General features: G+C 49.5%; 1 protein-coding gene across 6 annotated transcripts in view; it reads right to left on the bottom strand.

Annotated features, from left to right (window-relative positions):
- The window catches only part of LOC122383138 (coiled-coil domain-containing protein 174-like), a 62,743-nt gene that overhangs the window by 35,934 nt on the left and 13,830 nt on the right, over window positions 1–12,979 (bottom strand). For all 6 annotated transcript variants that reach the window (XM_043369289.1, XM_043369292.1, XM_043369293.1 and 3 more), the window contains exons 5-6: window positions 8,260–8,371; window positions 7,899–8,019 (exon numbers count right to left, since the gene is read on the bottom strand). In XM_043369289.1, coding sequence (XP_043225224.1) covers window positions 7,899–8,019; window positions 8,260–8,371 — 233 coding nt within the window. The remainder of the gene's footprint in view (window positions 1–7,898; window positions 8,020–8,259; window positions 8,372–12,979) is intronic.

Raw genomic sequence — 12,979 nt, 5'->3', positions numbered from 1 at the left:
CATTTGTCAACTATAAGGCTTCGCCAAGAATCTTCGCGTGCAGGCATTGCTCAACAGCATAGAGGTAAAGTGTAAACACCTGTCATTCAAGCCCAGTAGAAACCTGGCCAACTCTCCATCCTTCAATGGCTTCGTTTTTCAACCATTCACCAAGGATCCACGGACAAACGCCACAATATTCGGCACTGAAATTCGCTGCTAACTCGGCACAAAGCCAGCCACTAACTCGGTAGTTCACCCAACACTAACACGGTGCACCGTCAGGAACTGTCCGTTACTGGAACTGACAGCGCCGGAGATGACCGGACAAATGAAGCATAATTATCCCCTCGAGACACACATCTATTGGCACGCCAAAGTCGATTCCAAAGAGCCTGACGGGCCGAAGTTCGCAGCGGTAGTGAGGCACTGCAGAAGCCGTAGCTACTGAGCTGCTGAACTGAGCTGAGCCTCAGCGTTCCAACAGCCACAGACGGATATCCAGCACTTCAAAGAGCGTAAATACAATCACGTGGGGATAGCTAGCAGCAGAAAGAGGTCAAGTGAGAGCTAGTCCCCATTCACTTACAAACTTGGAGAAGACTTTGGACGTTCTATCTCATCCATATCACCGGAGACAAAGAGATTCTCTCACCCACGCACTCCTCCCCCAATGCTGATATTTTTAAACACCGATTGGCCTCGACCAGCTGACATGACCTGGTGCATAACACCTGGTCCGGTTGTTTCGCAGGTCAGTGCCTCAACTGTAATGTGTGCATTCCGCCGCTGGCCGGAGACAAGCCCTCCCAGAAGGAGGCGGAAATCTGGCGAGCCAAAATCGGCCGCACCTTCCCCAACATGGCAGTGAGTGATATCCAGGTAGGTACGGGTCGGTTCTCATGGCACAGGCCACGGGGTGGGATAGCCAACACAGGGTACGTCTGCTGTCGACTTGGTGGAAGAATCAACTCATTTGGAGTGTTGCTACTTTGTGTTGCTTGTTACCAAACTCTGAACAGCCTCTATGCATTTTTGACGTTTAAGAACTGTTTGCGCTGTAACATTACTTACAATTCCAATGTTTTTTACCTTTACTAGCCTCTTATTACCTAATTGTGACTGACTTAAAGGGAGATAATGACCTTGTTCCACAAAATCTGAGTTAGGACCATTTTCTGACAAAACACAACAAGTTATAATGTAAATTAAAACCATTTTGCTCAATTCGGTACCTTGCCGCAAATATCTCAACTTGAAGTCACGTTAGCGGGGAGCGCTGAAAATGACCGTTGAATAAGTACTTACATCACTTTTTGGTACTTGCATGTAAATTTGTAAAATGAGCGTATTCCTTACATTTGATCTTCATCACATCTAGTTAGTTAATGGTCGTCTATAGTGCCTTCAAAAGATATTCATGGTTTGGGGGTGGTTTATGTCTAAATTTACGCAACTATTTTTCCTGTTCATCATCTGACGCCATATGCTGCTATTTCAGTAGCAACGACTCAATTTTGAATCGGTCCCGCCGACTGCACAATAAAAGAAGATAGATACAACACTTTTGCGGCATCACTGAAAAACTTATGCAGTACTGTTTTCAAAATTCTCATAACACCGTTCGACAAACCTGAAGTCTTTTTTAAATAAATATGCTTGTATTTTTCGCTTCAGGCTCTGACGCCAAAATAATGAATTTCGTAGTCGCAATCGCAAGATTTGGCTGCGTTTCTGGCGCATGCCGTTCATTTGTGGCGCAAAATAATACTTGGAAACAAAGAAGAGTAGGCACTATGTACCCCCGAATTAGAATCTAATTAATTCTAAACCGAATTAACTCTAATTCAAATTAGAATCCTTGCAACCAAGCAGCGACAAGGCGATAACATAAACAAAAACCCAAGCGTCGCTGTTTGAAACAAAAGCGCCATATACTGCGACTTTTTTATAGAGAAGGACAACGCATTTCGGTGGGTGTTACAAGTACTGCAAGTACTGCTTCTTTTTTGCAAAAATAAAAACCTTTTTCACATACGAAAATGTGCTAGGAAATTTTCATATTTTATAGAAACTACAGTAGAAATAGTATAGATGTCGAGTAATTTTTATTTAAGAAAAAAGAAAGCTCATTATCTCCCTTTAAAGCGACACCAACTTACCGCTCATGGCACGGGCGTAGGAACGTTATGAAAAGTGGGTGGGCCACCCTGTCAAGGGGCCTACTTTCCCAGGGGGCCTCCTATTTTCAGGGGCCTCCAACTTTTGCCTCGTCCTGCTGGCTGCTTTCAAGTATGACCTCCAAATCTAGCTTCTGAGATCGGACAAATGAACCCAGGGGCGTAACCGCTTAAGCGAACAGTGCGGAAAGTCCGCACCATTTTTAAAACTTATTCCCCCTCCGATTTTTTTTAAAGAATCTATTTGCCGCAAACGGCGAATGACCCCTGAAAATCCTTACACAAATGTCTTCCTCGTTTCCCAGGTGCCCCCATTAGCTTCATAGGCGCCCTCTTTGGCATATAAGCGCCCTATGTATAGTCATCAGAGACATCCCTATATGTCCCACAGTCGCCCCGTTGTCGCATACAATGTGCGCTTATCATAGGCGTCTCTCTTTTATGGACACTTGAAGGCGCATCTCTTTGCCATGCCGGCGCCCCTGTTTCTTATGAATGCACCCCCATGGCATTGATCAATTGATTTGCAGACCTCTATTGCATGTGGACGCCCAAGGCGCCCCTCTTTCGCATTGAGGCGCCCCTATGGGCTTCATAGGCGCCCCTCTATTGCACGTAGGTGCCCTACTGTCTCAGAACCGCTCCCCTTTGGCATTCAGACGCCCATCTTTCGTACGGAGGAGCCGCTGTGGTTCTTAGAGACGGCATGGTGCTCCCAGACGCAGATGGGGCTCTCGGAGTCGACAGTGTGGGACCTTCAGTCGCTGATGGGTGCCCGCCAGATGTGGACCCTCGGAGACGCCGGAATGGGGCCCTCAGAGATGCCGGTATGTGGCCCTTAGAGACACCGGTGTGGAACCCTCAGATACTTCAGTGTGAAGCCCTTACAATTGCTGGTGTGGAGCTATGAATGCGCTGGCTTAACACGCGCAGTGGAAGGGTTGCGAGTACCACGCCCAGTGGAAGGGGGGGGGGCGGATGTCGCCCCCCCCCCAAGATCCTCTGCCTAGTGTGAATATAAGGGCTTCCCAGGCCATCAGTCTCAGGGGACTCTTGTGACTGGTGCCGAATTGAGGGACCTCCCAGACCGAAAGTTTTGGGGGTCTCCTGTGGCCAGTATGAATATAGAAGGGCCTCTCAGTCCATCAGTCTCATGGGCCTCTTCTGCCTGGTGTGATTATAAGGGCCTCTCAGGTCATCAGTCTCAGGGGCCTCCTCTGACTACAGTGTAGATGGATAGGCCTCCCAGACCATCAGTCTCAGGGGCCTCTTCTGACAATTGAGGATAGAGGGGCCTCCTCTGACTAATAAGGGTAGGGGGGCTCGGCTAGACCGCCAGTGTCAGGGGCCTATTCTGACTAGTGTAGATGGAGGGGCCTCCCCAGACCAGTGTGGATATTGGGGCCTCCTCAGATTCACTAGGGCCTCTCAGGCCATCAGTCTCAGGGGCTTCAACTGACAAGTATGAACAGAGGGCCTCCTTGGATCCATCACGGCCATTTGGAGTCCGTGCTTGGGGATTCGTGGAACTTTGTTTTACCGAGTTTGTTTATTCTGGAAGGTGACGAAGGACGTCGTCAGACGACGTCCTCTCAAATCGAAACGAGGGGCCTCGAGCAAAAGTGGGTGGGCCAAAACACATGATTGCCCCCCCCCCCCACCTCGAAAAGTGGGTGGGCACTTGCCCACCTGCCCCCCCCCTGTTCCTACGCCTATGGCTCATGATCTTAAAGAGACCATCCCACCTTCAAAAAGTTAATGAATTGGCATAAAAGTGGTGTCGCATGGTTCAAACTTCAGATGAAGCAAAAATGAATATCTGCCAAATTTCACTAAAAAATACCAGTAAAACGCCTTTAGGACGAAGAACGAGCGAGCGAGATAGTGAGCCCTGCACGCGCGGAAGGGCGAGAGGGTACTTCCAACGGGCTTGTGGAAAGCACCCTTCTAACCGGTCGCTAGCGGTGTGCCAAATTTGAACGCAATCGGCCCAGCCGTTCCTGAGATCTGGAAGCGGCATTCTGCACGTGCGCACGTGTATGGTGTCGTAAAAGTGCGGCACTTGCGGCAGACGTTGCCCGCAAATAGCACATACCACCACCATTGCTTCACAGAGATGTTAGGGTTTTAAAGTCACTTAGATCGTCGCAGACGTCACAAATTCAGAGGGGGCATCCAAATGTATTAGCCCCTCTAAACCCAAAGTGCTGCAACTTCGAAATAAAATATCTCCGAATTAAAGCCTTCCTCGATGTTGTGAGTGCCCAAACCGGTAAGTGCAAGCCAGGGACCCCAATTTGGCTATCTCAACTCAAAACTAATGTTAAGGTGGTATGGTTAATTGATGGTCAATTTAACCGACCCTGTCCCATGTCCACTGACACTACTGACCTCCGGTGACCCTGACCTCCCTCATTGGTGACCCGTGAACGGTTCTGCGCACAGGTCTGCGGCGAGAAGGTCGACCCCAACAAGAAGCCGAAGGAGACGGAAGGCAGCTGTCCCTGGAATACGGACGACGTCGTGTGCCTTAAAATCAAACACGGTAAGACAGCCACGACGGCCTCCCTCTTTCCCTTTCCGCCCATCCATCGGCAGCCCAGCGCGGTGACAGGCCACCCTACCGATAGCCGAATATTAGCACTGCGTGCAGACGTCTACATACCTCACTGACAACTGATATGTCACTGGAGAACCTCATTTCAATACAGATGCTGAAGCTGTTGAGTCGCCCTGTCAGCTCCTTCTCCCCTTTCGGTGTGAGTGCTGATCGGTGGTCCATGTTCAGTTCCTGACTCCTGTCGACCCACTGATACACCTATAAGGACACGATGTTGACTGTTATCCAGTCTTGTCCCTCGGAGGCTGTGTAGCGACTGTACAGACCCGCGCGCTGACCTGACCCGTGCCGACAGACTCCAGTTGGTACGCGCTCACCTGCGGCCAGATTCCCACCGACGAGGATCTGTCATGCTACACAGAAGGCGGTTCGTACATCTGCCCGTGTCCCAACAGCTACTGTAATAGCCGCGGCTGGAGGGACGCGGCCAGCTCCACGGCTCTCATCTCGCTCCTCCTCGGCCTCACGCTGGCGGCCGCCTGGTAGAGCACCCCGCCAGACCCCGGGCTGGCCACGGAGGCCGGCCAAGGGAGTCAACAGACGGGCTGCGATACGAGAAGCCTACACGAGCAGAGGAGCGGACTGCAAACTAGCGAGCAGCAGCGGTTGTCCAGCTGAGCGGGCGTCGTCGTCGAAATAGCGACGGAGGAGTGATGGCAGATTGGCGGGATGAGGGAGAGGTACTCGGTGACTCGGTGACTCGATGACTCGATGACTTGGTGACTCGGTGACTCGGTGACGTAGTGAAGCGGCCGGCGGCTCGGGGCGCTCTGGAAGCGCTGAATCCCTGCGGCGTGTTCCCGATCGAACCGGGCCGACCGGCCGTCAGCAGTGGCTACAGCAGTGGCTACAACAGCCGCAGCCGAAGTATCGGCGACAGAGGCGCCAGCAGCCAGAGGCGGTGGGCGCGGCGGCGGCCGACACACACCGGGTTACTGCAGCCAGCGCGGCGTGCCATCGTCTCTCCAGCGCCGCCACTGTCGCCGACCACCGGCACTCCGGAGGAGACCGAGCGGTTCCTCGGAGGTGCGAGAGGACAAAGACTACACAGAGACTAGAGGAACGACTAGCTCACTCAGCATCGAGGACTAGCTTCCTCAGACGAGTGGCCAGACAGCGATTACGTATAGACAATCGGTCCGACCGTGCGCCAGTAACAGAATTGTCCGGCGTCGGCCCCGCGATAGCGCGCCGACGATGGCGCTGACGAACAACGATGACGACGACGACGACGACGACAACCATGAAGACGATGACTCAGGACAGCGCCGTGCACAGTGTCGGGAGAGACGGACTGTGCACGTCATCGGGACGGTCAGAGGGGGTCACAGATCACCGGCTCTGTACCGGAGATCTAACGCCTCCGGCCTCTCTCGGGCGACTTGCTCAAACGGTACCGACGAGGCCAGTGGACTCAGGAGGCCGCGAGAGACGAGTGCGGTCTAGCAGAGTGCGCGCGGTCAGTTCTTCAATATCACACAGTTCACCAGTGACGAGGAAAGGCGTTAAGTTGTTGTTTCAAAGCCACCGAATCCTTGTGACAACTGAAACTCCTGAACGCATTTTTCAGTATTCTCTTCTAGTGACAGTAAAAGTTTGCATGTTTCTCGATACGTTTTACCTATGTGTACTGTTAATCATCATTTTCCTTTTTTTGTCAATACATCAACTTCTGGCTTGGGTACGTATGTGTCTGGGTGCATGAATCACCTACCCCTCCCCGCTACATGCTCAACTGGAGCAGGCCTGCTCATTTGCAAACCTAAGTACAAGCGCCGCAATTAGCTCAGCTACCTAGCTATTTCGACCACCATAGCTTAAACTCTTTTGTGTCGACGAGCCGTAATCCGTCGCCACGGTCTTCGTCCGCTCCGTCCAGCCTGTATCGAGCGCCACAGCACGGCCCAAACGGGCCACACTGGAGGAGGGGGCACTGTTGGCGGGGGGAGGGGTCGCAGGGAGTGCGCTGGGGCGGATTCATTACGACTGGTGACCGAGCTTGGTGGCAGTGCAGCGCCTTCGACCATACCAAATCACGGCTACCTGGCAACGACTGCCACGCCGCGCCGTCCTGGGCCAATGACGTAAAACGGTGCACTGACGTCATCAAGTGCAAAGGGTATGCGACACAAACGGGTCATAAATGGCATGAAATATACGTGAAAAGTTCGCAATGCGCGCAATCTAGGTAGTTAACCAAGAGCTGACCGCGGCAGTTAACCCAGAGCGAATAATAATTGGCTTTCTTTCCACATTTACACGGACGACCTAAAGTATAATTTCATTTCACCCGACTTTCCAAAATACCACTGTAATGAACACTGCGCTGGCCGTTGACAGCCGCAAGTAGCCGGGGCAGGTCACCCGGGCTGCTCCAGTGCGACTACGAGTACACGGTGTCTGCGTGGGTGAGCTCTCATTTATTAATCACGCTAGGACTACCAAAGTAATGCTACGCCACCTATCAGCACAGAAACGTTGTTTGGGGTGTACACATGCAAAAATAGGACCACCCATTGCTTTAGAATATGCATTGTCATTGATGACGTTTGGATGGACAATGAACGCCGCCATTGACGTGCAATATTAGAATCACGCCGACAATGGTCCGAAGCTTTTTATAAACCCAAATGACCAGTCATCAAGTAAGCTATCAATTACCTAATGTTCATATGACAAATGACCTCACATTGCATACATGCCAAGCTATATTGAATCGATACAACTACTCAATAAAGCCAGGTACCTGCGCATTAGCAACAAAGAATACCTTTTTTCAAACGCCAGTCATCAATTTCGTCAAGTCCATATCATAAGAGCAACTCGCTTGGCAATACGTGTGCTGACCATAAAAAACGTCCGAGAAAATCATCGTCATTGTCTGGTGAAGTGCTCTCTCTCCACTCATCACACTTCTCTTTTCCACATGACAACACTCCCATTCCGGCTCCACTCCGCAGCAATTACAGTCCCCCAGTCGACATTTGGAGAGGACGGAGCCCATCTCTCCCTGCTCTCAGTCACACCGTTTGACGCACTCCACACAGTCATACCACGGAGGTCCGCACAGGCTGCCTACTGTCGGCCGTCGATACTATAGCAAGGCCTGGGGTACTCACCGTTGAAGAGCACGTCCTGGTAGTGGATGTCGCGTTTAGCCGCGTTCTCCAGCTCCTGCTGTTCCCAGATCTGACGCTGCTGATCGCGACGCTGGTCCTCCGACATCAGCTCCGGAGTCGGCTGTAGGTCAGAGGTCACGTCAGCTCATTACAAACCATGTTACTATAACTCAAACTTTTATCAACAAATACCACAACGTCGCACAAAAGACACGACCTTTTCTGTATGAAACGAACTACTATAAACAGCTCCGTCAGTTACTGTACTGCAGTGGTGAGAGCGGAAAACAACCGCTGCTTTCTAAACTACATACACTGACGCCGATGGATAAACTCTATGCACGCTCCTGTGACACCTCACCTGCTGAGATTCGTCGCCCGTTCTCCGGCTCTCCTGGTCCCGGCGGCGGTACTCGTCCAGGTCACGACGCATCACGGTCCGAGACCGGCCCAGCGAGTCAGTAAACTCCACCCTGAGAGGACGGAAACCACAGTTAATATCACATTGAATAGACAGACAGTTGATTCCACAATGATCTTTGTACGCTTGAACCAATAAGCGATGTAACTTCACAATGCTCGGACAGAGAGGTGGTAAATTATACCCTGTATAGGCAGGAAGAGGAGCGGTTAACTCCACTCAGCGTGGAGAGAGGATACATCAGCTCGACACTAAATTTGCATGGGTATATGTACTTAGGCATGATGAAAGAAACAATAATATTTCCAATATTAAAATCATGCGAGGTTAAATTTGAACTAGTAAGTGCTAAAAAACGAGAAACAAACAAGCACTCATCGGCGACAAATGCACGTCGCGTGCCATTTAAAAGCACATTTGTGGTTTAGATTGTGATCTTGATTGATGGATATCCTTGTACAAGTTTTAATTTTTAGTTTGTATGGTAAGACGTAAGACCATCATATTTGACAATATTACATCACTGAAATATGAAATGCTCGCTTCAGAGGCCAGCAAGCAAAGGCATGGATTGCAGATTCACCGAGCAACAAATATGCAGCTGTTGTGTGGTTGGCATAGAAAAAATGAAATAATGCACATTGCACAAGCTCAGAATCTGAAAACGAATTTCACCACAGCGTCATTATAGCTGGACCTGGGCCTTGACGACACAAACTGCACAATGGCACATGCATCTGCCAATGAGTAGTGACAATAAAGGAGTTTAATTTGAGGCCATGATCTTTCCGAACATTCATCTTTGTCACAAACAAACGATTAGCCAAGCGTTGATTGGACAAACTGAATCCGTACCCTTACCGCGTAAAGATGTTTCTAAGAAAGTGACGATAAATAATGGTTTGGAGGCTCATTCCTACCGACCTAATTAGATATGTCGCTGATAAAACGCCAATAAATCTATTGGAAATCTAATAGGCACATGGGTGTAACTTTGTATACTTTCGAGGTCCCATGTGGGACCCCAATGCGAACATTTGGGACCCCAATTGTCATTTTGGGACCCCAATAGTGGAGGCCCCCGAGACGCATCAGCTTCTTTGCAAACGGAGGTCCGATATTCATATAAAAGGTTCTCTGTTTAAATAGGAGGCCCCTTGGACAAATCGGAGGCCCTGTTGGACAAATAGGAGGCCCCCTGAACAAGTAGGAGGCCCCCTGAACAAGTAGGAGGCCCCCTGAACAAGTAGGAGGCCCCCGGAAAACAGGAAGTCCCCTGGAGAAATAGGAGGCTCTCTGGACAAGTAGGAGGCCTCCTGGACAAATAGGAGGCCCTAGACAAATAAGAGGCCCCTAGACAAATAGTAAGCCCCATGGACAAGTAGGAGGCCCTCTGTACAATTAGGAGGCCCCCTGCAAAAATAGGAGGCCCCCTGGACAAATAGGAGGTCCTAGACCTAGACAAACAGGAGGCCCCTTTCACAAAAGGAGGCCCCTGGACAAATAGGAGGCCCCATGGACAAGTAGGAGGCCCTCTGTGCAAATAGGAGGCCCCTGCAAAAATAGGAGGCCCCCTGGACAAATAGAAGGTCCTAGACCTAGACAAAAAGGAGGCCCCTTTCACAAAAGGAGGCCCCCTGGACAAATAGGAGGCCCCTTTCACAAAAGGAGGCCCCTGGACAATTAAGAGGCCCCCTGAACAAGGAGGCCACCTGGATAAAGAGGAAGCCCCCTAAAAATAGGAGCCCTCTGGATAAATAGGAGGCCGCTTGGAAAATAAGAGGCTACTTTAACCAATAGGAGGCCCCTTGGACAAATAGGAGGCCCCCTGAACATGTAGGAGGCACGCTGGACAAATAGGAGGCCTCTTGGGCAAAGAGGCCCCCTAGAAAAATAACAGGTCCCTTGGACAAATAGGAGGCCCCCTGGACAAATAGGGGACCTCTTGAACAAATAGGAGGCTCCATGGACAAGTAGGAGCTAGAGGCTCTCTGTACGAATAGGAGGCCCCCTGGACAAATAGAAGGCTCCCTTAACAAAAAGGAGTCCCTTCAAAAAAAAGGAGGCCCCGGGACAAGTAGGAGACCCTTGGACAAATAGGAGGCCCCTGCACAAATATGAGACTCCTAGTCGAATAAAAGACCCCTGGATAAATAGGAGGCCCCTGGACAAATAGGAGGCCCCTGAACACGTAGGAGGCCCCCTAGATAAAGAGGAGGCCCCCTGGAAAATAGAAGCCCCCTGGATAAATAGGGGACCTTCTGGAGAAACAGGGGGCCTCCTGGACAAATAGGAGGTCCCATAGACGAATAGGAGGCCGCTTGGACAAATAGGAGGCGCCGTTAACCAATAGGAGGCCCCCTAGACAAACAGGAGGCCCTCTGTAACAGTAGGAGGCTCTCTGTACGTACAAGAGACCGGCGCTCGACCTGTAGAAGCTTAGCCGTATGTACGCTAGGAGGCTCTCTGTGCAAGTAGTCGAAGTAGGAGGCTCTCTGTACTGTACCTACAATTACAAATAAGAGGCCCCCTGGGTAACTTAGATGCAACACAAATCGGAGGTCACCTATAAAAAAGCGGGACTCTGTTGGAATACCTGATGTAATAAATTATTTTCCTGATATTCAAATTACTTAGGTAATCCTCGTCCGCACATGGGGGGGGGGGGGGCAGTGGTTGCCACACCCCCCCCACCCCGACCTAGGTAGTTTTTTCTGCTCTGCACTAAACATTTTGATTGCTAGAAGTCGGATATTTCGTATAGCTGCTGCTCTATCCTTTTTTAGCGTCCACTGAAAATTTCAAGTTTCTGTGGTTTTTGGTTTCGGAGATATGACCTTATTCTTCAGGTAATGTCATAACCCAAATGACAAATACCCAATATCTTGCGTTGGCGTTGGGTCTTGTGAGCTTTTGACACCTTGATTTCGGCCTTTTTTGTCAGTCTTACCTCCCACCTATCATGGAACATGTTGTTCAATGATGTAGAGATGCCAGGGTCAGGGTCAAGGTCAACCTAGGTCGTCTAAAAATATTGCGTTTTAGGCAAGCTGAATTTACTTTCGTGAAGTTTCTTTGACTGTATTTTTGGCAAAAGCTTCTCAGTTCATGATCTCATGTAATATGGACACATTCACAGTCGGTGCACACATCAGTATACTCGTACACACAGACACACACAGACATACAAACACATGTCATTGACCTTGAGCTAACTTGACCTGAAATGACCACAGCCAGCAAAAACCTAGTCGGATAGTGTGACAAAGAGGTTCTAGCTGGCTTGGCACCACAATACGGCAGCGTCATCGGTACATGATGAGCAGCGCACGTGATATTCCAACGGGCAACGGTGACCCCAAACAGCAACATTCTTTAGTTTGACCTGACCTGGAAGGTCAATGACTGACCTGATGAGGTAAAATTGGTATCATTGGATTCGTCACTTCCCAAAGAATCTGTTGCTCTTGACCGCAAGGCTTAAAATCTTGTAAGAAAAAATTGTGGTGATGTCGAATAAGATACCTACACAAGCAGCGGGCCAACCCATCATATACCGATGACGCTGCCGTATTAGTGCCAAGCGAGCTAGAACAGCTCTTTGTCACACTATCCGACTAATTTGCTGGCTGTGGTCATTTCACGTCAAGTTAGGTCAAGGTCAATGATATGTGTTTGTATGTCTGTGTATGTCTGTGTATGTACTGATGTGTGCACAGATCGGTTTGTGTGTCCCTATTACACTTGATCATGAAGTGAGAAGCTTTTACTAAACATACAGTCAAAGAAACTTCACGAAAAGTAAATTCAGCTTGCCTAAAGCGCAATAATTTTAGATGACCTAGGTTGACCTTGACCCTGACTCTGACATCTGTACATCGCAGAACAACATGTTCAATGATAGGTGGGAGGTAAGACTGGCAAAAAAAAGCCGAAATCAGCGTGTCAAAAGCTCACAAGGCCCATAGCCATCGCAAGATATTGGTTATTCGTCCACAACACCGAACTCCAGCTAACATACCTCACCGATAAACTTTACAAATCCATGGACTCCGGAAATGATTACACCATCATATACTTGGACATATCAAGATATTTCGAAAAGATATGGCACGAAGGATTAGTTGCAAAATGTGACACTGAGTTTGGAATACGAGGCACAAATCTCGATTGGCTTAAATCTTACCTTCATGATAGGAAGCAATCAGTTCAGGTAGGGGAGGCCATATCCACCCAGCGCACACTATTCGCAGGAGTGCCGCAAGGATCTGTTCTCGGCCCGCTTCTGGCCATCCTGTATTTAAACGGACTTAGTAGCATCACCGACAATGAAATGCTGTTTTTTGCTGATGACAGCTCACTGTATGCCAGTCACAATGCCGACAACGTTAACGAAGTTCAACGATCACTGCAACATGACTTGGAACGCATCAGTCACTACGGAGATAATTGGATTGTAACTTTTAACGCAACGAAGACTACTCAGCAGACTTTCACGAAAAATAACGGTAAAATTCCCACCCTGGTTTTTGGTGGCGTAGGAATTCCCGTTCGAGATTCCCATAAGCATCTTGGCGTAACGATTTCTACCGACCTAAGGTTCAAGTCACATGTAGATAATGTCCTGTTAAAATTCAATCGCACGCTGAGTCCTCTATTT

Source organism: Amphibalanus amphitrite, unplaced genomic scaffold (genome assembly GCF_019059575.1).
Source record: "Amphibalanus amphitrite isolate SeventyFive unplaced genomic scaffold, NRLGWU_Aamphi_draft 000156F_arrow, whole genome shotgun sequence".
NCBI classification, from domain to species: Eukaryota; Metazoa; Arthropoda; class Thecostraca; order Balanomorpha; family Balanidae; genus Amphibalanus; species Amphibalanus amphitrite.
The sequence above is the reverse complement of the archived record's forward strand: the minus strand, read 5'-3'. Positions and strand labels throughout refer to the sequence as shown.